Source organism: Vicugna pacos, chromosome 3 (genome assembly GCF_048564905.1).
Source record: "Vicugna pacos chromosome 3, VicPac4, whole genome shotgun sequence".
NCBI lineage: Eukaryota > Metazoa > Chordata > Mammalia > Artiodactyla > Camelidae > Vicugna > Vicugna pacos.
In genome coordinates this window covers 14697446-14725020 of record NC_132989.1, presented here as the reverse complement: position 1 = coordinate 14725020, position 27575 = coordinate 14697446, and the positions used below count along the sequence as shown (strand labels likewise).

General features: G+C 53.6%; 1 protein-coding gene and 1 long non-coding RNA gene across 11 annotated transcripts in view; one reads left to right on the top strand and one right to left on the bottom strand.

Annotated features, from left to right (window-relative positions):
- The window catches only part of CAMK2A (calcium/calmodulin dependent protein kinase II alpha), a 62161-nt gene that overhangs the window by 18776 nt on the left and 15810 nt on the right, over positions 1 to 27575 (bottom strand). For 3 of the 10 annotated variants that reach the window (XM_072954854.1, XM_072954862.1, XM_072954869.1), the window contains exons 1-10: positions 15467 to 15514; positions 14662 to 14727; positions 14477 to 14549; positions 11331 to 11433; positions 9923 to 10006; positions 9690 to 9784; positions 8585 to 8707; positions 8119 to 8202; positions 6567 to 6609; positions 4023 to 4063 (exon numbers count right to left, since the gene is read on the bottom strand). In XM_072954854.1, the coding sequence (XP_072810955.1) occupies positions 4023 to 4063; positions 6567 to 6609; positions 8119 to 8202; positions 8585 to 8707; positions 9690 to 9784; positions 9923 to 10006; positions 11331 to 11433; positions 14477 to 14503 (600 nt within the window). In that variant the 5' untranslated portion in view covers positions 14504 to 14549; positions 14662 to 14727; positions 15467 to 15514. Of the gene's footprint in view, positions 1 to 4022; positions 4064 to 6566; positions 6610 to 8118; positions 8203 to 8584; positions 8708 to 9689; positions 9785 to 9922; positions 10081 to 11330; positions 11434 to 14476; positions 14550 to 14661; positions 14728 to 15466; positions 15522 to 21431; positions 21564 to 21924; positions 21955 to 27575 lie in introns of those variants that run through there. The other 7 variants (XM_072954871.1, XM_072954872.1, XM_072954829.1 and 4 more) reach the window with 6 other exon arrangements.
- Positions 13923 to 16361, top strand: LOC140691374 (uncharacterized). The gene is made up of 2 exons (XR_012067001.1): positions 13923 to 13987; positions 16002 to 16361. It is a non-coding gene; the product is annotated as an uncharacterized lncRNA (long non-coding RNA).

The following is a 27575-nucleotide window of genomic DNA, read 5'->3' as shown; positions in this document are numbered from 1 at the left end:
ATATCCCCAGGTGATTCCAAGGCAGGGACAGGTGTGGGAACCAGTTCTCTAAGAGGCCTCAGAAATCCTGGCAGACACAGAGCTGAGCCCAGAATTCGAGTCTTTGGGCCCTGCCATCCACCTATTCAAGCTTCGGGGGGATTTGTAGCTTCCCCTGTATTATTGGCTATGGACCCAAGGGAAGACGAGAAGGAGAGAGGAAAGTGTAGATTATCTTCTCCTTTCAGCTCTAAGCCAGGAGTCTTAAACACTTGCACTCATAGAAGGTTGCAGGTCAAGACTGACACTTGCATTGCACATGTGGAAAACCGGGGTGATCCGCCCAAGGCTGCTCAGCCAGCTACTAGCAAAGCAGAGGCTGGAACCCCTGATGCAGGCCGCTCCTCTGTCCAGGTGTCCAGGTCCCTGCAGCCTGACGGCTCTTCAAAGGCTCACCCTCCCTGGAAGCACCCACATGTGAGAGGCCAGGAGGCTGCTCCCCTTGCTGCTCCATGTGGGACCAGAGGAAGCACTTGAGATGACCTCAGGGTAAGCCTTTGCTGGGGGAGGCACTGGATATACTCTGAGGGTCCTCGGGTCTAATTCTAGGCTTTCTGACTCCAGGATCCAGGGGCCTCTGAGTGCCAGGAGCCTTAGAGCCTGTCCTCTCCATCCAGGGCCTCCGCAGACGTGGCTGCGGTGGCTCACTGGGCACTTCCAGCATCAATGCCCCTGCCTCTGCCCCAGCCGGCGTGGACAGTGTGACTTTCATAGCTGGATGTCTACAGCCAGCCCCTCCTCCCCTCCCTTCTCCGCTCCTCTTCTTCCCTGTCCTCCCAGTGCCGGCCTCACTCCTGGCTGGAGCTGGGCCAGGCACAGCATGTGTCAGAGGGGACAGGCCCACACAGCCTGGCTGTCAGCAGAAACCTGAGGAGTGGCGTGGGGGCCAGGAGGTTCCAGGCGGGACACGAGGAGGGAACACAGAGCAGAGACTGCATCAGATTTGGACGTACAGTGACAGGATGGGACATGGGGGAGAGGAGTCATGACGGACGGATGGGACACCAACAGGGGGCAGTGAGTGGAGCTGAGGGTCAGTCAGCCCCTCTTGGTTGAAGTAGAGGCCTAGGAGTGGTCGTGGTGGGGACAGGGGCATTGCTTCTTGGTGCTAGAAAGATTCAATTTTCCTGAATCACAGAATGATGATGATACTAATAATATTCCCACACTGACCAGCACGTTAGTTTAATTTGCAAGTGGCCATCACAAGTATTCACATCTCTTAGAGCCATGTGTAGAAACGTGGTCCTAAGGTTGGCAAGAATGATAAAAATGAATTATGGTCAAAATTAGCCTTGAAAAGTCCTTAAAAGCCCATAAATACAGGATCATGTCATATCTCTAACTCCAGCAGGACAGTTTTTCCTCCAGCACTGGGACCAGTCACTGCTTCTTCAGCTAAGCTCCAGATGGAAACAGTGGTTTGTCTCTAGAAACCAAGTTGTAGGAAGAATGTCTATTTCCCACTCTGGCTGAGCGTGTGTGGGTGACAGGAGTGACTCCACCAGGCCCACCCTGGTGGGAGTCTCTCACCAGCCCCCACAAACAGCTCTTTCTACCTCTGCAGAGATGACAGAACCAATGGCCCAGGCCCCCAAGGGAGGGAGCTGTGGGGCCCGGGCTCAACCGCCTGGCTTCTTGACTTGAGGTCCCATTTCAATCATTGTGAAAATGTGATTGGAACCCCAGAATGACATCTTGGAGGCCAGGCTCCCCAAATCCTGGGCAAGGCCCCCGGGGTTACTCCCATCTTCCTGCTGGATGTCCCCCGTCCTCCATCCCAAGGAAGAGGAGGAGGCTGAACTGCAGAGAGAGGGTCACATCAGGAATAGCCTTTGAGCATCTCTTTCTCCACACCCCGGCCACTCTGAGAAGTCACTCTGGGTCTGTCCTGCACCACTGGAGGCTACGGCACTTTCTTCAGCGGTGCAGTGACCAGCCAGAGCCCCGCCGCGCTGTGACATGTCCTTGCCCTCAGACTGCCTCTGCCTCCTGGCCTTGCCTGGAGAGGAGCCATACTGGAGCTTTGACCCAAGACCTGGCCTGAGGGAGGCCCTGACCTCACCGCCAGCAGCCCGGCCATAGCACACCCAAGTGCCAAACAGACGACAACCACCCCACCTCTGCCCCTCCTTCTCCACCGACCTGGACCACAGCCCACCAGTGCCTATGGCTTCTGCCCCATATCCCTCCAAATATGACTTTCCCCAGAGAACCCAGTACCTCCAGTGTGTACACACTAGGGCCAGAATAGACCCCCAACCTTGCACATCCCTCCATCACTCTTTCAAATTGGGAGGGGAGGGGGACTGACTCATGAGTAACCTAAAACAGCAGGTAAGCCGAAACTCAATTCTGGATTCTGTTACAGCATTTGGGATGGATGCATTTTAACTTTATAAATTGGGCTGGCTTCAGATCTCTGGTTTCCAAACATTTTCTTTAGCAACCTTTGTTTTCAAGAGAAATCTTTACTCGCAAGTCCAGCACATAAAGCAGGAAAGGTACCACTACCGATGAGCATCCAATGAGCACGAGTTACACGCCAGTCCCATGTTAAGTCCCCAGTGTGCAGCATCTTGCTTCATCTTCACAAACAGCCCTGGGAGGTGGGAGATCCTTTCCCTCCATTGCTTGAATGAGGAAATAGGCTCGGGGGATTCAAATAACGACGGTACACCCACCCAGGCTCTCTCAGCCGTGGCAATGGCTGGTCCACGGCTACTCTGGCTGAAAGCAGCCTAAACCCCTCCCTGCTCAGCCTCTCCTCTTCCAATCCCTCGCCACCTGCTGCCAGAGGTGCCTCCCCAGAACTTCTGGACTCCAAGGAGTTCTGTTTGAAAACCACTGGCTTTGGCTGATAACCAAATAATGACATATTCCTCAAGCACCCAAGATAAGAAGGGTGCGTCTTTTGATTGCTTTTTTTTCTTCTTTGTTTTTAAAGCTGAAATCTTGGAAATCATCAAGTTCACACCCTTCCTGCCTCACCCAGTGCACCTATGGGGTAACTCAAGCCGCCAGGGGACTGAAAGCAGAGGGGAGGCCCGTATCCTGGCCGCAAGCGACACCCAGATCCTCTCCCATGCAACCCCTGACAGACTGAAGCCAGGGGCCTGAGACTGTAAATGCCACTACAGATCAAGCCAGAAGCCATCAGCCCACCTCGGTGGCTGTGTTTGGACAGCATCTCATCTCTTCTAGTCTCCTGGGCACAGCCCAGCCCTGGGGCCCTGGCCAGGCAGGACTCTGAGCCCAGAAAAAGGCAGGGTCTCAAAAGAGGAGAACCCACAAGGCGAGCCAGTGGCAGCGGAGGAAGGGGCTGCAGAGAGCAGGGGACCAGGCCCCAGAGAGCAGAGGGAGAAGAGAGAGGAGGGAGAGACGGGTCAGCAGGGTGTAGAGGGAAGTAGCTCGGGCATCAGGGATGGGGACAGGGTAGGCCTGGGTCGGGGGAGGAGGGGATTCTTGGCACTGAACCAGCAGGCCTTGATGGGGTGGGTACATCTGGATCCCAAAGCTGAGAGGAATGGCTGTCCATCCCCCACAGGCTTTGTAGGTTGGACTGGGGCACGCACTGGGTCAGGGGCCCGTTCCAGCCAGCCCACGTTCAGGAAGGAGGTCGCCCCTCATGACATCTCTGTCCCTTCCTTGCACCCTTTCGCTCACCAGTCCCCCAGTCCGGGAACACCACAGAAATCTCCTTTGATCCGCCCTAATGCCCACCCTCACCCAGGCCACCTGCCTCTCCCACCTTCTTCTAACCAACCCTCCCTTCCCCCACCTGCACCCCGCCCACCAATTGTGGCAGGAGGGTGGGCACCGAAGCCCAGATCTCTGGGTCTGGGGACGCCAGGCTGCCTGGGCGAGCACATCCGCCCAGAACACTGTTAGCGAGGCCTGGCTCTCGCCCCCGCCCTGCAAGCCGGGCCGTGCTGGCTGGGACGCTGCCGGAGGCTGGCCGTGCCAGGCCCCCAGGGGCTTACCTTCACACCATCGTTCTTCTTGTTTCCTCCACTCTTCCCCCCTGCGGAGGAGAAAAAGTAGAGGGTTACCAACACCAGGCAGGGCACCAGGGCCCACAGGGCGAGGAAGAGCAGCATCCACGGGCAGCTGGCGGGCACAGAGCAGAGCAGCGATCTGGGGGAGACCTCCTCCCCGTGCTCCTCTTCCTTCCTGGGCGGCCCCGGGGCTGCCGGTGGCCCACTGGCTGGGCCTGGGCTCCCCCCAGTTCTCAGCAATCTCAAGTGTGACCCTCTGGCCCCATGGGTTGAGAGAGGTGCCCAATGTGTCCCAGGACCGTGTGGTTGCTGTTTTAGTCCGGGGATTCCCTCTAGATCCCGGTCACCACCCGTGCTGGTGGTGGCCAACCCAGAGGCCTGGCTGCCCAGCCCGGGGCTGGACGCTCCCTCCCCACCCCAGCCTGCTCTAATTTTAGCCCCATGCTGCTGCGGAGGTCATGTGTCAGCCCTGCCTACTCTGGACAGCTGCGAGCTGTGTTTTGCCTGTGACAAGAAGCAGATGCCCACTCCTCTGGGCCCATCCCTGCCAGAGCACCCATCCCTGGCAGAGGCCTCCCCACCCTCAAACCCCAGAGCCCCATGCTGGGGCTGGCTGTGTCCTGGGTGTCTGGGAAAAGCAAAGCAATGACTCTCAGGGAGGCCCCAGCTGTCATTCCCCTTTCCCTCCCTTCTCACCTCCTGGCCAGAGCCCTTGGAGAGGGCACCGGCCAGGAAATGGCATAAATGCCCAGCTCTGTGCAGCCTGACATCCGACTGCTTCAAACCTCAAGCAAACGGCCTTAAGTTAAAGGAGACAGTATCTAGAAGGTGCTCAGCACAGCACTTGACGTGTATGTAGTAGATGTTTGGTAAATGACAGCCACTCAAAGTCCTTCTCCTGGTGGCCCAGAGAGGGCGAGCTGCGAGGGAGGGGAGGGGAGGTACAGGACACCAACAACCCAGAGGCTTGGAGGGATGGGGCTCATGTCTGGTCCAGCTCCCCAGTCATCCTCACATTGGTACCTATGACCCTCTCAGGCTCTGATGGAAAAATTCCCTCTTGCAAAGTAAGGGGGGTGGGTTGAGTACCCCTGGATCCCAAAGCTGAAAGAAAGAAACAGATGCCCATCCTCCATGGGCTTTGTGGGCTCCCCTCAAGCCTCAAAGGGGGACCCTCTCAGCTCCAGCCCACTACTCCAGGACTCTGGGTCAAGTGAGGTCACATATCGTGATTTTTGAGAGAAGTCAGAAATCTGGGATTTTCTATGAAATCTCCTGGGTTTTAAGTGCTGGAAACTCTAAGAAAAAAAAATTTTTTTAAACATCATTGCCCCCCCCCCCAAGAACATCAAGAGAGGAGAACTAAGCCATGCCCTCCCCCATTTTGTGAGCTCTGGACTAGAGTTCCCTAAGGGCACTTCAGTTGTTAAAAAAAGACTCTGACTGCCTGGGTGGCTCATCTTTCAGTTTAAGGAACTACAGGATCCTTGTCTGGGCTGGAAGAGAGTTGGAAAGCAGTTCAGTGTGCTGGGGAAAGCCCACATCTGAAGTTCCAGGGTCTTACCCCATCCCACCGCCAGGTCTCATCCTCCTGGCTGGTTAAATGGGCAGGTGGACCCTCCTTCAGCAAAGCCAGCGGTGTAGCTTCCCAGAGCCAACCGCTTGTGGTGGGAGCAGCCATGTGTGCACAGCAGCCCTCTCTGGCTGGCCCCAGCCCCAGCCCTAGACCGAGGGCCCCTCAGGTGAGCTTTGCTGTATCTGCTCAGTTGCCCCGTCAGCCATCCCGGGCTCCCCAGAGAGAAGCCTCTGGCGGGCGCTGGCCGCAGCCCTCCCCAGCGTGCCAAGGGGAGCTTCTTGCTAAGCCCTGACACTAATCCCTTTCCCTTCTGTCTTCGGGTCCACATGCCGCCAGTCATTGGGCACTCCCTGCCTTAACCAGCCTGGCTTTGGCCAAGGCCAAAGGCTTCTACCCTGGACTCCTTGGTGACCCAGCCTGGTAAGGGCACTTGCTCTGGGGTGGGTCAGACCTGCACTGAAAGCCTGCCTCTAGCAGTGTGACCCGAGGCAAGTCTACCTCCCTAAGCCTCTGTTTCCCCATTCAGTAAACAGGGATGGCAACCGTCTTGTCATAAAGGCCACCTGAGTGAAAGCATGGGGATGGCTTAGTAACTGTGGGAAACAGGAATACTGGTACTTCCTGGGCCTGGCTCAGTCCCTCCTGGACTTGTCCACCAGCATTCAGGAGGCCTTCCCCTCTGGCTGGCCCAGCCTGAGAAACCCAGCACTGCTGTGAGCTGGGGAAGCCACACTTAACCTCTAACCCCTCCTGGTGGGCCCTTGGCTTGCTGACCTTTGACCTTTACCCACTTCCACAGGTTTGCATCAGGTGAGCTAAGCCTCTAGTCACGGGGTCCTCTGTAGCTCCTACTCTCCCCAGGCCCTCTGGCCTGAGGGCACCCAGATAGCCCATTTGGCAACGTGTCCACCTCCTGCAGGATGTATTTGGGACTCTAAGGTCCTACCACCTACCAGAGAAGTTCCTGGTGGCCAGCATAGTGGTGAGGATGGCTCCCTGAAACAGACAAGAGGAGGGGATGTGGGGGAGAGGAGGCAGGAAATCGGGGGGAGAGGAGAAACAGAAATGGGAGGGGAGTGGGGAAGGGGAGGCAGGGGCTCCATTCAGACACAAGGCCAAAGCCTTCTGCCTCGGGCCTCCATTTCTCCCACCCACAGCCCAGAGACCATCCCTGCCTCCCTGGAGAAGTCAGGATGATCTAGGTCTTAGCTGGCACAGTTCCAGGGGCAGGGTCATCCAAGAAGCAGATATTAATAGGTTCCATCAGCCTGGCCACACCTGGTGGATGAACTTGGGGATACCTGTCAGTGGTGGCTCCTAAACACCAAGGAAATCTCCTGCCAGAGCAAAGACAGTAGACCCTGCACCCCTCGGCCCCTCCCTGCCTCCATCTTCTGCCTGGGACACCCAGCTCCTCACTCCAGCACTAGTTCATTCTTCTGTGGCTCCTGGGCTCAGAACCCTGGAGGGTTCATGAGGAATAAGCCTCCTCTGTCCATGGGGGCGGGGACCAATAGCCCTTCCGGTTCTGACGCTGTCTGATCTGGACACTATCTGGGCCCGCCAGTCCGTGATTTTAAGAATCACTGATTCTGACATTTTGAGACTTCTGGGCAAGCTCCCGCTGGGGGTTAAGGGTTAGACTCAGTTCTGGCATCATGCTGGCTACCACCCCCTTGGCCCATGTCCCTATCCCGAGCCACCATGCCAGACCTGGGAGCAGTTGGTTCTGAAGGAGCTGGAGGCCTCAGCAGCTGTCACTTAGCATGCTGATGGCCTCTCTGTTTCAACCAGCTGGGGATCCCTCAGTTGCTCTTCCTACCTGCTTACGGGGTCCCCTGGCAAGGTCTAGGCCCAGAGCTGCTATATTCCCTGAGAATACACAGAGCTGCCAAGAGGCCAGAGGCTCAGGATCCATCAGGGTCACTTCCTTGGGGCCACAAGTCCTGTCCAAGTCCCTCAGCCATTCCTCTCCAGAACTTGGCATCTGGGACCTCTCACCCTTACCATGGCCTCCTGTCCAGTCACACATCACCCTCTGCAACCTCTCCCAGCCATGTTGAAACACTTGCAGTCCCCCTAAGGGGTCAAGCTCCTGCCTCCAGACTTCTGCAGAGGCTTTTCTCTGTGTCTGGAACACCTGCCCGATCTGTCTCCATACTGCTAACACCTGCTTATCCTCTGGGATCTTAGCTCAAAGGCCACTTGCCCAGGAAGCCTTCTGGGATCCTCCCCTGGTGCTTTGAGACCTGCTTCGTGGCCCTGCTATGCACTCCCACAACCTCAGGGTGTGCAGTCACAGCACTCACCACTGCCCCGTAATGTCTCGGTCACTTGTCTGTCCTCGCCACCGCTCACTGCCCAGCCCAGGCAGCTGGTGTTCAATAAATGCTTGTTGACTCAATGAAGGAAAGAGCTAGTGAGCAGACCTCTTGGCCACTGTGGAGACCCAGGCCAAGCTACTCCTGCGTCCGGGGTGCGTGGAGGGTGAGGACCTGTTGTTACCTTCAGTTTTCTCCTGGCGTTGAACTTCTTCAGGCAGTCCACGGTCTCCTGTCTGTGCATGCAGGAGGCCACGGTGGACCGGTGCTGGAGGAAGTTGGGAGAGGGCTTGTCAGTACAAGGCGGGACCTACCCAAGGGCCCCCCTGCAGAGCATCCTATGAATGTGGCTGGCATCTTTGGGGGAATGAGTCTTTGTTCTAGGGGATGTTATAAACATTGCAGGGGCTTAGCATTCCCGGCACTGGACGTTGGGTGCCAGTAGTACCCCCAGTCGTGGTGCCAACCCAGAATACCTCCCACTGACACTTTCCCTATGAGAATCACCGCAGGATCAGTGTCCGTTGGATTAATCCCCCTTGACCCCATGGTGGGCCTGAGGGGCCAGGGGCAGGGCTGGGACTCCTTGAGGGCCTTAATCCTGAAGTCTGGAGGGGCTCCTGTGAAGGGTCTTACTGAGGAAGGCTCACCGAGATCCAGGGGTGCTTGAGGGCCTCAGCGGCCGTGATACGTTTGGACGGGTTGATGGTCAGCATCTTGTTGATCAGATCTTTTGCTTCTGGGGTGACGGTGTCCCATTCTGGTGATGGAAACTGGAAGGGGCAGAGGGGCCAGGTTTGCCCAGCCTACCCCAGGCCACCCCTGCGATCCCCCAGCCCCTGACTGGCAGGGGAGCAGGCAGGGGTCCTGCTACCCGTCCACTCGGGCGTCCACAACCAGGAGGACCGGGGATAGGATTTCCTGACCCCAAGACAAATCAGAACAATGGTCGGGGGAAAGGAGGCCTCTCTCTGCTCTTCTGAGCTGTGCCTTATCTGGGGAGCAGCAGGCCAGTGGTTATAGCCCAGACTTCAGAATTGGAAGGTTGGGTTCAAGTCTGAACTCTGCCTCCTGGGCAAGTCATGTGACCCCTGAGCTGTCCCTAGATGTTGTGAGGATTAAATATGATATAAAACATATGACATAGCTCCAGAGATATCTGCTGTGCAGAAAAGCAGTATAGCTTGGTAGTTAGAAGCAAAGACACTAGAGCCAGACTGCCTGGGTACAAATCCCAGCTCTACCATTTCTTAGCTAAGTGGTCTCAGCAGTTATTTAACCTCTCTGTGCCTCAGCCTCCCTATCTGTACAATGGGGTTAATAACAGTACCTATGTCAGGATTGGTGTGAGGATTAACTGTAAAAATATGTGGTAGTTATTATTACTATTTGTATATACAATATATAATATGTGTGTGTATGTATATATCTATAAAGAGAGAACCTGGCTCCTGGGGCCTGCCTATCACCCAAACTCTTGCCCCATTTTAGTGCTGCTTCTACCATCTAGGACCCTATGGACCAAATCTCATCACTTAGATGGCCCCATAGCCAGCTCACTGCCCGGCCCCGGTCAGCCCTCGAGCTTCACCTGATGTTTACCCCCACCTCATACCTAGAGAGTGGGAGGAGGCCTAAATGGGTGAGGAGGGCAGGAGGGAAATACCCTCGGGTCTCTGATGTCACTGAGCCTTGGCTTTCACTGGAAGGGGCCCCTAGGATGACAGGAAGGCTGGAGAGAGGAGCAACACTCACATCATAGGCGCCGGCTTTGATCTGCTGGTACAGGCGGTGCTGGTCCTCATCCCAAAATGGGGGATAGCCAACCAGTAGGATGTAGAGAATGACCCCTGGGAAGGGACCAGGAGAAACTTCAACCTTCTGTGAGGAGTGAGGGGGGCACGGGGAGGAGAGTGATGGGCAAGGAGAGAGAGGGCACCAGAGGTGCAGGCGGCCAGGGGGGCTAAGGGGCCTTCGGATGGACTCACCGCAGGCCCACAGGTCCACAGGCTTCCCGTACGGGTCCTTCCGCAGCACTTCTGGGGAGAGGTATCCAGGAGTCCCTGCGAACCCTGCTCCCCAGACACACAGACAGGCAGACACACACACAGAGGTTGGCACGTAAGTAACCCGGAACGAGATCCTGCTGGAAGAGGGATGAGGTTGCCCTGGAGATGGGGAAAACACCCCTTGCCCCCCAGAGCCGGCCAAGGGCCGGAAGCCCTGGCCTGACAAGCCAGCGACACCCGGTAGACCAGGGTGGACAAGACAGAGTGTATCTGCCACCATCCCACTCCAGAGCCTCATGGCAGAAGTCATGGGTCCACCCAAGGTCCTTCCCCCAGGGTCCTGACTCAGTCACAAACTTCTAGCACAGCCTTCCCAGCAGCCAATACCCATTAATTGCTCGGGGCCCTTGAGATGAACTGTCCTTGCCTGTCAGCTCCAGGCTGAGCTGAACCCTTGCCCACTCCCCACCCCTTCCAGGAGCTGGTCCTGGTATGGCGGGAGGCCCGCTAACTCTGGCTTTGCCCTAAGTCCCTTAGAGGTAGGTCTCTTTTCTTTCTGGGCCTCAGTTTCCTCCTCCATCAAATAAAGGGTTCGGGATTCCTACCCTAAACACCTCCCAGCACTACTGGGAGAATCAGCTGAAATAACAGACACTCAAAGTGTTTTAACAAGTAATCATGAGAACAGGTCCTGTGTATTGAGTGTGTATGCTAAGCAGGGCCAAGAATTTTCTGTGCTCAATCTCATTTAATTCTCACACACCTCGAGGAACATAATATTATTATTACCCTTTTTTTTACAGATGATGAAATGAAGGCTCAGGGGTGAAACGACTCACCCAAAGTCACAGACCTCCTAAGCAGCAGAGTTGGGATTCGAACCCAGAACTCTGGCTCTTGACCACTGATCAGTATTGCTCACTAAAGAGTATTCCCAGACAGCTGAAAGAACTCAGTTATGTCAGAATCTCAGAGCAGGCTGGGTCAGCTAAGCTTAAATCCTGGCTCTACCTCTTCTAACCTCCCCTGATCTTCTCTTAGTCGCTTAGCCTCTCTTCCTCATTTGTCAAATCAAGATAATAATCTCTAGCACCCAGATTGTTGGGGAACCCATGGAAGCTGCTAGCCGACAGTGCCGGGTGTGCACCTGTGAGGAAGCCACGTTCTGTTTTAATGACAACCATGTCCCTGCATCTGGCCCCCAGGGAGCTAGCATGGGTGACACCCACAGACCTAGAGGCTGGGGGATAGGACCTCTGCTCCCTGATCCCTGGCTGGTGCAACAGCCACCTCCAACCAGCCCTTACTTGGGCAGAGGGTTCCTAGAGGCCAATGGGTCGATATGAGGCTGGCCCCCAACACCCCTGCCACCCCTGCCTCCACTCACCAAACCATGCCTGCTGTTCCCCCTCCACCTCTATGGCCAGGCCAAAGTCCGCCAGCTTCACCGCGGCACCCTTGAGCTTGGAGGCCAGCAACAGATTCTCCGGCTTCACAGAACCAGAGAGAAGAGGGGAAGGGGGAGAGGAAAGGGCCAGAAGACAGTGAGCAGACTTAGAACCTCACCTCTGGGGGCCTGGGCTTACATTACAAGAGGAGCAGCTGAACAATCTAGAGGCATCCTGCCTGCCCTGCCACCCCAGCCCCAACCATGGGGCTCTGAGCTGCCCAAAGAGAGGACTGCCTCATTGTAGTTCTCTGTCTCCTGCAAAAGGAAGACCCTTCCACCCGCTCCTCCTTCCTCCCTCGGGGTCTGGGACTGGTGCTGAGATGGTGGGTGAACAGCCACCACCACAGTGAGGAAAAGGAAACAACATTTATTGTGCTTCTATTATGCACCAGCCATTGGACTAAGGGCTTTGCATACATCATTCTATTTATCATCTCAACAACCCTTTGGGGTAAGCATTAGTATTCCCATTCTGCAGGGTAGCCTTCTTACATGCCTTCAAACAGTCACGCCTGTTCCTACCTCAGGGCCTTTGCCCTTCCTGCTCCCCCTGCCTGACTTGTTCTCCCTCTGAGCTTCACAGATCTGGCTCCTTCTCATCATCTGGCTCTCACTTTCATGTCACCCCCTCCAAGAAGCCCTCCATGACTACTCTAGCTAAAGGAGGAGCCCCAAGGTATCTTCTGTCTTAGGTCCTTGTTGTTACTGTCTTAGACCTCATCACAATTTATGGTGCATTTTTTCCACATATCTATGTGCTTGTTCATTATCTGTCACCCCTGTAGAATGTTTTTTCTTCTTCTTCTTCTTTTTTTAAGAACGTGAGTTTCTTATGTGTCCTGTCCACCACTGTATCACCAGCTCCTAAGACAGTGGGCAACACACAGCAGGGACTTGGGTATTTGTCTTATGTATAAAGATGAAGAAAATGAAGCTCAGAGAGATTAAGTGATTTGACCGAGACCACACAACTGGTAAGTGAGAGAGCTAGAATCGAGGCGTATTTTGGCTCCAGAGCTATGCTCTGAACCACTCTGGGCTGAGAGATGGGGGACTTGCTATGTGCCACCTGGCCTGTGGGGCATCAAGGCTGCTGTCTTCTGCTGGGTCTAGAGGACAGGAAATCCCCCTCTTCAGGACAGAGAGTACCAAGAGTAGAAACTTTCCAGTTAGAAATCTTCAGCTTCTGAACACTAGAATTTGACACAACATTGTAAAATGATTATAAGTCAATAAAAAATGTTAAAAAAAAAAAAAGAAATCTTCAGCTTCTGATCCTAGCGCTGCGACTTCTATGCTAGGGAACTTGGGCAAATTATCGCACCTCTCTGAGCTTTGGTTTCCTCTCCAAACAATGAGATAATGCCTGCTTCATGGAGTGACATATGGATTAATTATGATAATCCATATAAAGCACTTTGCAGTGGCCTAAAAGTGCTTGAAAAGCATCAGTACACATATTTTTTTTTCGCTTGGGGAGGGAGAGTGTGGGCTCCAAGTCTCTGGGGACCGCTGGTTTCCTCTGACCCCCTTCCTTACTGGGACTTCCAAGGGCTCCTACATCTGACCTTTCCACTGCCCAAAGCTAGGCAGGATGCAAACAAATATAGCTCCAACTGCCCCTTGTTAAGGCCTCTTTTGGCCTCTGGGGACTGTGTTCCCAACATGTCCTGGGTCTTAGTAGCTCTCCTGCCCTGATTTGATGAATGTGCCACTAATTAATCTATCCAGAGTGGCCTAAATTTGTGCTGCCTCTTCCTGTTCCTCTCCCGAGCAGGAGATGTGGTTTTAATGGGGACGGTTCCTCAGGGAGAGCCGCCCTGCTGTCTGGCCAGAGACCCTCTTTGAGTGCACACTTGTATGAGGGTCTGGACTGAACCACAGGGAGCTCATCTGGGCTCAGGTGTGAAGCCACAAATGGCTCATGACAGTCAGAGGTGGGCAGGGGGTCTGGTCAGAGCACTGCACCCCCAAAAGGGACCTGGACTGACCAGAGGATGCACAGGGAGGGCACCAGGATGAGGAGGGCTTGGAAATCCCTTCCCGGGGGGAGGGGGATGGAGAACAGCCCGCAGATGTCTTAGGAGCTGCTGCAAAGCCACTGAAGTGACTCCAGGGTAGAACTGGGGTTCACAGACAAGCCCCCACAGTGGGAAAGACTGAAGGAGTATTTCCTAATAATTCAAGGGGCTACCCCATAAAAAGTGAGTTCATAGTCATTGAAGGCCAAAAAGAAGTTTGACAAATACCCAGCAGGGTCACCTAGAAGGGGTGACTAGAGAAGCAGGAAGTGGACTGGGTGGCTTTTGGCCCCAGCCCACCAAGGGCATGTGATCCAGGGTCAGAAGGCCAGGTCCCCAGTCCTAGTTCAGGCACAACTGAACTGCATTGCATGCTCTTGGGCAAATCCCTTGGACTCTTTAGGGCCCAGTTTCCTGCTCTGCAAAATGGGGGTGATGTTCCACAGTTACCAGGCACCGACATCACAAGGCCCAGCAGAGGAGAACCATGAAGTGTGTGCTGACCAGGCAAGGCTGTGCAGTTGGTGCCAAGCTCAGACTCTCCGTCTGCTTAGTCTGGTCCGTCTCCTTCAGGTGAGGACTCTGAGGGCTTGGAGGCCTGCTTTCCTACCCCACCACTCTGCTCCAGAGACCCGGAAACAAGATTAGCAATGCATCTGTGTATCAGGCATTGTGCTGTCTCCTTTGACATCCTCACCGACCCTGTTCTGAGGTTGCTATGGCAACCACCACTGTAATGAAGCTGAGGCCGTGCAGATGGAAAGTGGCCTAGCTGGGATCTGGATTCCACCAGAGCCAGCCTTGGCAGTCTACCGGCATCTCACCTGGCCTGGCACAAAGCACATGGGCCTGGGATTCGGCAAACCTGGGTCTTGAGCCCAGATGCTCACCTTCCTGAACCCAGTTTCCTCATCTGAACAGTAGGGGGAATATTTCCCATCCAGCCCCACTCGGAGAAGCTAATAATGCCTCTGATAATACTCTGGCTCTGCAGGTGGAGGGAAGGGCAGGGGGCAGAGGAACAGGCTTCCAGGGAGCAGTGCCCTCAGGCGGGCCACTCACCTTCAGGTCCCGGTGCACCACCCCCATCTGGTGGCAGTGCAGCACGGCCTCCAGGATCTGCTGGATACAGTGACTGGGGAGACAGAGGCAGGGGTCAGGGTGAGAGGGCGGGCCTCCCCTGGGAAGCCAGCAGGAGGGAGTGCCCTGCCCCCAGGCACCACTACCAGGCTGCACCTGGCACTCACCTGGCATCAGCCTCACTGTAATACTCCCGGGCCACGATGTCTTCAAACAGCTCACCTCCTGTGACCCTACGAAGACAGGCACAGAGTCACCCTCCCACAAAGGCCCCAGGTGCCACCTCTTCTGGAACAGTCTCCAGGGAGCTAAGGATGGGGTCAGTAAACTCAGAATCGCAGCCCCAAAGTGAGGGGACACAGGGGGGTGGTGCCTCCAGCTACAACTCCCTTCCTGACTTCCAGTCCACCCTCTGACTGACCTCCTCCCCTCCACCCTCAGCACTTCTCCCCAGCCAGGGGCAGGCTGGAGTTAAGACCGGGGATGGGGTACTCAGAATACATCACTAAGATTCATTAGGCTCCTAGGAACCCAAGGGCTGGAGCTTGTCTTTTTAATAGACTATTTTTTAGAGTAGTTTTAGGTTCACATCAAAATTAAGCAGAAGGTACAGAGATTTCCTGTATCCCTGCTGCCCCCACCCCTCCTCATAATCTCACCCATCATCTCAAATAACTGTTTTATTTACAGGTGAGACCAGGAACCACCAAGGTCTATCAGTTCATGATTGTTTTTCATTCCATTGACTGGGCTTTAAAAACTTTAAATTAATCCCAAAAGGCAACTTTATATCCTCACCAGAAATGGAAAACCAGCATCACTGGCCACAAATAGAAACAAAACTAAATATATGAGGATGAAAGTTAAAAGTGTTTGTTGGTGTGTCAGGAAAACCAGCCTGCACTGCTCGGGTGGCAGGCCTACCATGTTGTGGGAAACTTTGTATACATCCCAGGGTGGGGCCAGACTCACAGGTCGAAGATCAGGTAGTGGTGTCCCTCCTCAGAGATGCTGTCATGGAGCCGGACTGCAGGAGGGGCCGAGGCAGTCGGTTACATAGGACACAGCGCTCTGCACCCCTGGCCTCCCTCTTACCCCTTGAATAGCCAACATCCCAATTTCTCAGACAGTCATTGAGTACAAGACAGTTTTCAGGTGCTTTGACAGATGTACAGGGCTCACTGACCTCAGGCATTCCTGAAAGATTCCTCGGGTTCAAGACTAAGACCACTGCTTTGGTCAAAGTTTGATCCCCTTCCCCATCCAACCCTCAGTTTCCCTGCTGGGCTGGTCAGCGTCATGGAAAGAGACCATGGCTCAGATCTCTGCCACTCGCTAGCTGTGTGACTTTGGGCAAGTTGCTACACCTTTCTGAGCCTTTCTTTCCTTGCCTTGACAACCAGAATGAAACTCCTGGAACGGCAGGCTTGCTGGGAAAATGCCACGAGGCACACATCGGCGCTCGCTTGGTGCTGGCCCAGAGCTAATGCCCCTGCTCTGTGTCCAGGTCTGAGGAAGTAATGGAGCTGGAGGATGAAAGAGTGACAGCAGTCCCTGAGTTTCTGGCGTGCTGAGAAACTGTCATCTCTTCATACTTCATTTACCAAGAACAGAGGCAAGCTCCCAGGAGCCCAGAGCTTCCAAAATTACCCCCTGAGCTTCTGGAAAAAAGGGCCCAAGGCCTGGGGCTGACTCTGGGTTGGGGGGGACCCTCACCATGCCAGCCAAGGGCAAATCCTCCCAGGACAAATTCATGTCCTTCCCTGCACCACAACCTAAAAATGTCCACGGAGGGGAGGGGGCAGCGTGTGGGCCTGAAGAATTATGGTGCATCGCACAATGGAAAATTACACAGCTGTTAAAATAATGCAGCAGTTACGTATCCACTGGTTTGGAATCATCTCTAAATTATGCTGTTTGGTGAAAAAGCAAAGTGCAAAACAGTATGCAGAGTCGTTTTTAAAAAGGATGGATTTAAGCTTGTGTATGGCATAAATCTCTCTGCAAGGATACAGAGATGTGAGCATTGAGGGTGCCTTGGGGAGGGGAATTGGGACAGCTGGGGTCACGGGTTGGTGAGACTTTTCACTGTAAATCCTAGTGCCATCTGAATTCTTGCATTATTTCTGACTCAATATCAAGTCCCCTAAATAGCTTATGGCTCTCGTATCTGCACAGAACATTTGGAGAAGCAGGCATCAAATATCCCAGTGGGTGCCGACAAGGCAGGGGAAATGGAGACCAGAGAAGGAGGATGAAGGGGATGCAAATTTAAATAAAAATGTTTTTAAAATAGTGAATGATACATATAAGTAGTAACTGAAATATATTTTTCAACTATTTCAAAGCAACACTAAAATGCAGTAGCCTAAGAGTAAGCACATATAACATAATCCTGCTTTGATTTTTTATCAACGTTTTATTATAAAAAATTTCAAACATACAGTCAAGTGAACACCCACACATCCACCACCTCGAGTCTATCATTAATGTTTTCTTATACTTGCTCTACTACGTTTCTATCTATTCCTCTATCCTTTCATCTATTTCAATTTTTCAATTCATTTAAAAGCAAAGGTAGGCTTGATTTTTTAAAAAATATCTATGTGTTTTTAAATAGGCAGCCTGTATTTTCTGCATGCAGAATCTGGTGCCCTGCCCAGACCCCCGTTAGTGAGATGGTGCAGCCATCCTGCAGCTGCTAGGGGGCTGGCTATCAGCTCACAGTTGCCCCCCTTCTTTGGAGAACTGTCCACGGCTGATGGAGCCACCTGGCCCGCAAGGTTACCTGCAGCTTTCAGCGGATGACTGACTAACGTGGGGAGGCAGAGTCTGCGAAAAAGGCCCATCTCGTTGCCTTAAGGGGGAGGCAAGATGGGCTTTATGTTCCAGAGGCCTCGCCACTGCACCCTCCACCTGGGGATCAGGTCAGAGTTAGATTTGACCTGAGGTCTCATCTCTGCTCTGTTTCTACTCTTCCTCCATCCTGCTCCACCCCACCCCTGACAGGCCTCCGCTGGGAGCACACCTTCAGTAAATCACAAGCACCTGATTCCCTGCCTCGGGCTCTGCTTCTAGGAAACCTGACCTGAGATAATATACTTGAGAAGGCACAGACATCAAATATCACACAGAAGCATACAGCATCAGTGTCAGCTCTGGATGCTCAGGTCACAGGAGATGCTTTAAAGAGTATCTGTCTTCTCATTTATCTACCATAAGCTTGTATTAATAGTGTACCAACGTCAAGTTTTGAAAAAGACCCTTTCCTCCAAGAGGATTCTCAGGGAGCAGACTCCGGCCTGTCTACCCTGCTCAGGTGTGTGTTTTCAACTCCTCTTTCCTGAGTGTGAGAAGCTGTGAGAAGCCAGGCTACATCCAGAACCATCTCAGAGAGGGCTTTTAGAACTGAGTCAACAGCCTCTAGGGAGAAGCTCCAAGAAGACTGGGGACCCAGAGCCACCCTCTGTCCAGGAGCCTCAGCACCTTTTAGACAAGGTCCTTAGGGCCCAAAGAAATGGACAGAATTGGCGTGGGGCGTGAGGATGGGGGGCCGTCTCCAGAGCTCACTCTAGCTCAGATGGTACCTTTGTGCTGATTGTAAAAGGCTGGCCCTCTAAGCAGCCAGTTGAGGGGGATATGGGTTGGATTCCAGCCCCACCTGCTGACTGGAGTTGGCTTCAATCCCTGAGAGGTGGTCGAATCACAGATCCGAGCCCCAGAGACAGGAATCCTCCTTTGGGTGCACAAATCATCCCCTCCCATGGATGGAGGCTGCCCTGAAGAAACACTCAACCCTGAATCCAAGAGGTGCAAGGGCCACGGTCTATGTAACAGTCCCCTCTAATGGTGGAGAGATTGGCGTGCCTGTGCTCATTGACTCACACTGTCACTTTTTGACGTTTTAAAATATTGTCACAGAACAAACCAATCTGTAACCTACTTTTCATTTATGTAGTGGGATTCATGAATTTCTGACATCCCTGTCATATTTCCAACGGTTACCATTTTTCTCTCAGCAACTGAAGGGTCATCCTTGTTCCCCTGGCTGCCGCCCTGCTGACAACACACTCCTGATGTCCACAGGATGGCTCAGAACACGGGCTCAGCAGTCAGACTCACTGGCTTTGTCTTCCAGAGCTTCCACCTCGTAAAAGCTATGTAACTTCGGGCAAATTATGTAACCTCTCTGAGCCTCGTCTCCTAGTGGCAGTGCTAATACCACTGGACTGCTGTGGGGGATTAACGCAGTGATGCTCGTAAAGCCCCCAGCACAGGGCCTGGCACTAGGAGGAACTTAATACACGAAGACATCATTATCTTCATCACCAACCACCCTCACTTCTCCTGCCCAACCTAAATCACCTGCTAAACCGGCAGGTTGTCTCCTTCTCCCCAGGGTGGCCTTTGGGGAGTCTACCTCAGCAACGTGCTGAGGGTGCAGAGAGCAGGGTACTATCCTCCCCCAAGCAGGATCCAGGAGGTAAATGCTCGTGCATCGCACAGTTGGACCCACCTGCGCTAAGCCAGGGACCTCCCTGACCTGGTCGCTTTGGGGCTGGGACGTGACCCCACAAAGGCAGCCGCCAGTACCCTTGGCTGGACTTGCCAAGCAGGCTGAACAGGACTCAGTCTGGTTTCTCTAGGCACAGTCTCAGCCCCCAGGTTCTGCATCCACATCTGTACCTCTTTGAACTTGGGGCAGATTGCAATCTACTTTGAAGTGAGATGCTTGGAGGCTCAGGAAGCAGTATCCTCTGAGGACCCTTTCAGCCCTGACAATAGCTTCAGGATCTTCTAAGCACCTTCTGTTCTGTATCTCAGCTCTGCTCCCCAGTTCCCTGCGCATCAGCCACTCTGCCCCATCCCCCTCCTCATTTCTTCCGCACATCCTCAGTGACTAGCAGAGGCCTTGGCACATGGTGGGGCCTCAGATGCCCTTGACCTAAAGTGGATGAACAAATGGAGCAAATGACTCAGTGATGATGAAGATGATGGCTGCTGCTTCTGAGGTTTTGCTACTTGCCAGGCTTGTGTCAAGTGCTTTACTTGCAATATCTCATTTAACCCTCCCAAAAGTTCTAGAAAATGGGTACCATGATATTCTTCATTGCAGAGAGGAGGATACTGAGTCTGAGAGCATCACAGCCTGTCAAAGCTCAAACACCTAATAAAAGGCACAGCTGGTGTGTCTGACTGCAAACTCCATTCTCTTAACCGCCATATTATATATAATGCTCCAAACTGATGACCCAAAATCCAGATGGCTCAAAGGAATGAGAATTATATGAAGATTCAGGAAAGAGGATAAGTCTTCAGGTAAGGTTGTTCTGTGGGAGGGTATAGACTGAGAGAAAAGGGGGCAGCTTAATGATAATGAAGCCCTTACTTTGGGACGTCATGGTGCTACGCTTTATTTAATCATCACAATCCTACAAGGTATATATCATTTCCACTTTTCCAATGAGAAAATTGAGCTTCAGAGTGGTTACGCAATACGTCCCAGGTCACACAGCAAGTAAGCAGCAAACCTAGGATTTAAGCTGAAGTCTCCCAGCCCCAGATCCCATAACTTACTGCTCCCCATTATAACTGGAGAAGGAGGCACAAATGGGAGAAGGCAGCATTGACCTGAGACAGCTGCAATTGTGGAGCAACACACACACACACACACACATATGCTGTCCCCACCTCCTTCCTCCAGGAATGATGGCATTTGTAAAAACCATGGGATTTTATAGTCAGAGACCACTCACAAACCCTCCATTTATGCTGACCATTTGCACTGGTCAAGGGGAGGTGGAGGTCCAGGGAGGGTAGAAGCCACCCATGGCCATAAGCAGATCAGGGGCCAGGGTCCAACCAGGGTTGCTCCCCGCCAGCCACCTTGCTGCCCCTTCTCTGATTCTGGCTCTGGAGCCTCTGGCTGCTGTGTGTGCAGCTCTGCTCCCCTTCCCAGGCACAGGGAAGGGGAGGTGCCTTCTGGGTATAAATAGCAGATGAAGATGCTTTTCTTCAGCAGGAGAGTTAACCCTTGGGGCCCTGGATACGGAGAGATGCTTCCCTCCCAAAGGAAAAGACTTGGTGGCTGTCAGAGTAGGAATATTCCTTACAGAGCACCTAGACCTTGCTCCTCAAGTGTGGGTGGTGAGTCAGCAGCCTTGGCATCAGCTTGGAGAGTGTTAGGAATGTAAAACCTCAGGTCCCATCCAGACCAACCCACTCAACTAGAATCTACTGTTTAACAAGATGCCCAGCTGGTCCAGACAGCCCTCTCCTTATAAGGATAGGGCAAAGTGGCTCAGAGAGGGTAGTGCTCCTACGCAAGGTCACATAGCCATTCCCTGACATAACTATATCTAGAATCTGCACTCCTTCCCCACCATGACTCAGAACCCCGACAGGCGGGGATGCAGCCCTCCAGTTGTGCAGGGATGGGGGAGGGGAGGTCAGGCAGTGATGGGCTGTTTCAGTGCCATCCCCGCCGGCCCTGGGCTCAGCCTCCCCACGCAGCCTGGCCTAGTCCACCCCGGGGCAGGGGCCGCCCTGGGGCTTGCCTAGCACTAGGCAGGGGGCAGGGCGGCGGCGCCGCGCTGACTCAGCGTGGGGGTGGGTTTGGGGAGTGGGCTGCGCTGGTCAAGGCCAAGCTGGGCCTATTTTCGTCTCTCGCAGAGCTTCGGGACTTTTCCTGAAACAGCTTTTCTGAAGGAGGCTGCCGGCAGTGTGGGCTGAGAGGAAGGGCCCCTTCTTCACCTTCCCCCCAACCAAGCTGCTCGCTGAGGAGAATGGAAACCATTAGCGACACCCCCCTTTCCCACCACTATTGCCGCCGTCCTTGGAAAAGAGAGCAGCTGCCCCAACACCCACCCAGCAGGTTGGGCAGGAGAGGCGGCCGCCCCCCCCGCACCCGCAGCCCCCGCCCCTCCCCCACACTCACCGATGTTGGGGTGCTTCAGGAGCCGGCAGATGCGCGCTTCACGCTCCAGCTTCTGGTGGTCTGAAACACAGGTGCCCAGTGAGCCCAGGTGAGGGAGGCACCTGCACCCACCCCACCTCTCCCCCCTCACGGCCTCGGATGACCTCCACCTCCCAGGGCAGCCCGGCCCCTGGAAGAGCTCGCCTTTGGGGCGGAGCCTCTGGGTCCTCCAGGAAGGCAGCGGGAAGCAGCCGGAGAGAGAGAGAGCCCGGGGCTGCAGTGATTCACAGATCCCTTCCCCTCTCTGGGCCTCAGTTTCCTGGGCTCTCAAGTAAGGGGCATCCCCTGCCTGTGTAAGAGCCAAGCTCCGTGCAGCTTGGAACGCCCCCACCGCCGATCAGGCTTCTGCTCCCCTGCTCCAGCCCTGCCCCTCAGACTACACTCCAGCCGGACTGAACTGCTGAATTTCACCTCTCCCGGCACCCCCTGCTCAGCCCACTCTGGGGCTTCTCACGTGTGGTTCTCTGGGCTTGCAATACTCCTTCTTAGCCAACCATCTGTCCTTCACCAGCCATCACTCTCTCCAACCCATCCTTCAATGGCGCCTTCTCCTGGCAGCCTGCCCTGACTGCCAGGCTAGCAGGGGCTCCTCCCTGCTCTCAGGGTCCCTGGATGGCAAGTCCCACTCTGTCTCATGGATATTGCTATTCTTGAGGGCAAGGACTTGGTCTCCATTGTCCCCCTGGCATCTACCCAAAGGCCTGGCCTATAGGAGGTGCTCAAGAGATAACTGAATGGTAGGGAGGGTGCAGCTCATTGGTAGAGTGTGTGTTTAACATGCACAAGATCCTGGGTTCAATTCCAAATAACTCCATTTAAAAAAAGATATATACTTATCATTTCTTCCGTGTAATATAGTATGAATATAACTGGGACATTTAAATGACCCCTTCAACCCATATTGACTCTGTAAACATAAGAATAAAGTTAAAAAAAAACAAAGGAATGAATGAATGAACCTTTCTAAAGGAGTGGGTATTCTCTATGGGAGAAGGGCTGTATTGATTTGCAGAAGCTGCCTCCCTTGAGAGGACTCAGGACACCTGCTTTCCAGGACTTATGGCCAAATTCCCTGGACTTCCCCGCCCATCTGGGAGAAAGGCCCAGTTCAGAATCTGCACCTGTGGTCTCTGACTCAGGCTGTTGACCGCGATCACCTCCACACCTCCCTGGGCTGTGGGCATCACTGTTTTTATGTATTTCTCAATTCCCTTTTTGGTGCTTTTCTCACAACTTGGTAGTTAATACCTTAATTTAAAACAACAAAATGGAAAAAAAATGGGAGGGGGGAGCCAGGAGCAAATGTAGAATATTTACTATGTGCCAGGTGTTATGCAGAGCACTTTAAACACATCTCAAGTCCTCCCACCAGTCCTCTGAAAGCAGTACTATCACCATGCTGGCTTTACAGAGGAGGCAACAGAGGTTCAGAGAGGTTAAGTACCTGGCCCAAAGTCACACTGTGGTGAACAGTAGAGCCACACTGTGTACCCAGGCAGTCAGAAACCAAGGCTGAGCTTTAAAACCCCATGCTATCCTGTTCTCCACACCTTGACTCATCACCACCACTTCCACCTATCCCCATGCCCCAGTTCCCGACTGGGAAAATTGAGGCTCGCAGGAGGCAGATCCAGGACTAGAACCCTGGTCTCTGGCTCCTCCAGAGCAGGTGGGCCCCAGGGAGGGCGATGAGGATAGAGAAAGTTCCAGCCCTGTCCCCAGGCAGCTGGTTCCCCTCTCCCCTTCCCTCTCCATTACAGCAATCACTGGGCATCCTCTAAGGGCTGCAGAAGCTGAGATCAATACTGAAATGTAGCTTTTCCATCAGCAAAGCAATTAAGTCCAATCCTCTTTCTGTAGAGTGTAAGCTCCACTCCCCAGCTGAAGGCGGCTGCGGGGGGACGGTGGGGGGGGGGCTGGCGCAGGCTGGGGACATCCCTCTGGTTCCCCTCTCTCTCTGCCTCCTTTCGTATCCTCCAGGGTGGTTCCCCGGGGAAAGGAGGGGGAATCCCCATCCAGGGCTGGCCAAGGGCCCTCAATGACCTGAAGAAGGCTGGATCTTCCCTGCCTCCACACCCTGTCCCCCACCCCACCCATCCCCAGCAGAACCAGAAACCAGGCAGGTCAAAGTGGGGCCTATCAGAGGGGGCTGGGCTCCTCCTTGCCCAGGCTACACATTCAGGGGACAAAGGACCTAAATCCAGAATTCTGATGTTTTCTCCAGGTGAGGTCACCCAGGAGCAGTTACACCTGACAGGATTGATGGAAGAAATGTTGGTCACAGAGCTTCAAACATGGGCCTGGTTACCAGACCTCATAGCTGGAAATGCTGGGAACTAATTGTTTTTATAAATGTTGTAATCATCTGATGCATAGTACAATTACATTGCATCGCAACTTTCAGTGCTAAAAGCATTAATTTGTTGAATGTAAACATACACTTTATACAATAATTTTTTTAACTCTGTTTGAAATGTTTTCACTTTCTCGTATACAGGGAACCTCAAGAAACATAGGGACAGTTTCTCTTGACCTCTGAGGCCTTGCCCCGTTATGTAGATGGGGAAAATGAGGCCTAATGATACAGGAGCAGAGTCTTTATCAAAATCAAGGTGGTCGTCAAGGTGGTCAAGCTTTATTACAACTCAGAGCTCTGAGGAACTACTCCTGAACAGTTCCCACAACCCCTGGACAGCCAAGGACTTCTAGTTAAAATATAAATTAAATCTTGTAACTCCCTGACTTCCAACTTTCTAACAGCTTCCTAATGTACTTATAATACAATCCAAACTCATCACCACATCCAGCAAGATCCTGCTGGGTCCTGTCTCATCTTCACCTGAAGCTCCAGCCACACTGGGCTCCTTTGTGGCCTCAGGCACTGCAGTCTCCTTCCTACCGCAGGGCCTTTGCACTGGCTGTGCCCTCTGCCTGGGAGAGTCTTCTCATGGCAGCCTTCTTCACCTCAGGCAGATCCCAGCAAAATGTCACCTCCTCAGACAGCTTCCTCAGCTGCCTTTTCTGAGAATCCCTCCTGCCCCATCACTTCCCCATTTTCCTGGTTTATTTTCTTTACAACAGTCATCACTACCTGAAATCACCCAGCTTATTTGTGCGTTTAATGTTCTTTTCAGTTCCCCTCCCTAGAAAACAGGTGCAATGAGATCAAGACCTTGTCTGTCCGTATCTGCCATGTTCCCAGGGCCTAAAGCCACTAAGCAGCTTGTTCAAGTTCCCAGAGCCAAGAAATGGCAGAGCTAGGATCTCAGCCCATGTTCATAATTACTGTACTGTATTGCATTCTCATAACTGATACATACAACCATCCGGCTCAGCAGAGTCCCATGACAGTGAGATGTCTGAGAGAAGCGAGTCTTTACCCTCCTGCCTGAGTCCGTGGAAGGGTTGCTCCCAATGCCCATTAGGATGGGTGCTTCTCCCTCCCTCCCTGGGGGCAGGCCTCCAGGGTGTTGGGGTTAAGGAGGCTGGCCCTGCATAGAGCTTAGCAGGTGGGGGATGGGTGGAGACTCTGGGGCGAGATCCCTGGGCCGGTGCCAGTAGGGCAGGGTCGGGCAGAGCACAGCCCAGGGAAGAGAGGTCAGGCAGACAGGCAGCGGGATTCTGACTGGAAGTACAGGAACCAAAGAAGAAAACAGACCTCCAAGTCTTAGAACGGGAAATGCCCCCTCCTTCCACAGGGCCTCAACAGGCCTCCAGATCCTGGGAGGTGGGCGAAATAATCCCACGGACCAAGAGCACCAGGCAGGGGTGGGGAGGGAATGAGGACGACCGGAAAGACGTGTCTTACTGCTTCCTCACAGGCTCCCTTGCTTGGCCCTGAAGCTCAGGGGCAGCCCCAATGAGCTCACACCATGCTTCCCACCTGCTGTCCTGGCACTGGTCACCAGGGAGCCAAGGAAGAGACCGTCGGCACTCAGGTGGACAGCGGGGCCTGTGAGGATGCTGTACCTGAGAGCCAGTCACGTACGGCTGCACCAGCCACATTTGTGCACCCAGCCTGCCCTAAAATGTTGATGAATTCTTCCTGGTGAGACTGTGGCTAGGGAAGCGTCCAGAGCCCCTGGCAGGGAGTTAGTGCTGAGCGCGGACTGGCTATGGTCACTGCCAGCGGGATTTTTTAAATTCAGCGGCTTGGGTCTCACCTACTGAATCCCCCACCCTCAGGGGAGGAACTGGGGCAGCTGCATTTTTCAAAAGGCTCCCAAGGGGATTAGGCAGGGATTGGGACAGGAAATTTTTTTTTACCTCTCATTTCATGTCTTTATGGCTTCTTGGAATTTATACTATGATCATTTTATACAAAAGACTAGTTTAAAAATACACACAAAACCTGTGTCCTGGGTTTGGGAACCACTCGATAGAAAAGGCTGGCCCTGTGGGGAAGGAAGAGGGGTGGTCAGATGCCCTGGGTGGGCACGACCCCTGCTGGGAGCTGCCAAAGTCACCAGGGTGTGCTCTCAGGAGAAGCTTAGAGTGTGTTGCCAAATATTCAACATCAAACCGCTCCCACCCCGGGCCCCGTGAGTGGCAAACAAAGAAACCTGCTAAAAGAAGCTCTGCCCCTCCTCTCCCACTGGGGAGAAAAGCGTTGGCAGTTGGCAGACTTCTTTGGGAAGGTTCCCCTGAGAGCATCCCCACTCCCACCCTCACACTCACCAAGGCCTGGGCATCTTCCTCCCAAGAGGTCAAAGGCTCCACAAATTGCCAGAGACTGGGCTGGGCGGTTACTGCACAGCCCAGAGTCTACACTGCCCCAGTAATGCTTAGTCACCAGCCGGCAAATAGGCATTGCCCCTTTCATTCTGCCCATACACATCTGTCTCTTTCTGTCCTATGTGTGTATGTGTGTGTGTGTGTGGATGTGGCTCTGAGAGTGCCAGCTTCCAAGGAGGACCTTGGTTCCTGATCGTCATTCATTTTGAGGCAACACAGCCTGTCACCCCAAGACATCCTGTGCCACCCCACAGGGCTGTGGCTCTCGTCCTGCCCCTACCGTATCTCAGGGATGGGGACATCTCTCCATTCCTCACTAGAAACATAAAGCAGAGAGGGCATTAGATCACCACTAGTCACCCAGCAATGGCAAGGCGAGTCCCAGCATCTGGCCATGAGGCAGCACTCCTGTTAGCCTGCCTGCCCGCCCTGACTCCCTGTCCCGGCTCCAGCTCTGGCCCTTCCACACCACCGTTCATGCTGACTGTGTGCCACTGCGGGCCCTGCTCATCAGAGAACCACTCTTACCCCCACCCCAGCCTCCTCTCCCTGCAGGACGCTATCCTCCCTGCTGGGGAGTTCAGTAACTGGGAGAAAGTATTGGGCTCCCAGCAACTCTGAGCCAGAGAGATGAAAGGCAGCAGCACACAGTCTGACACGGAGCCTTCTGGGAGGCCCGTGGGAGACAATGTGAACATCCTGTACCAGCCACCGTGAAACCCACACCTGCTGGGCGCCGGCCCAGACACAGCTGCCACTATGCCAGGCAAACACCTGGACGCTGCACCAGCTCCTCACACGATGTCTTCCACACTGCACAGTTCGCACCAGTACCTGCCTTACCCAACAGAATTCCCATCACCCCTAGGGGTCCCCAAGGCAGCTCAGACCCACCGTTGAGAGTGGGGAATAATAGATATTTGAAGGTAATCGTCTCTAACATGCTGACCATGGTCACCACCATTATCAGCCTAACCACATCACATGCTAAGGGCAAGAAGAAAAGCTTCTGAGCATGTGTCCCAAGTTTTAATGTCAACACGAATCACTGGTGTCTTGTTAAAAATGCAGATTCTGATTCATTACATCTGGAATCATGAATTTGCATTTCTAACAACCTCCTGGTGATGCCGATATTGCTGGTCTAGGACCACTTCCAAATTAGAATCACCTGGGAATCATTTCCAGCACTCAAGTCACAGCCCAGACTAATTAAATCACAACACTTGGGGGTGGGATCCAGGCATCAGGGGTGTTTGAAGTGTTCCAGGGATTCCAGGCTTGGGAACTACTGTCCTAGGGAGTATTTAGGGACCAGAAGGTGGACTGGTGTGGCTGAAGCAGGGTACACATGGTGGTCACTGGACACTG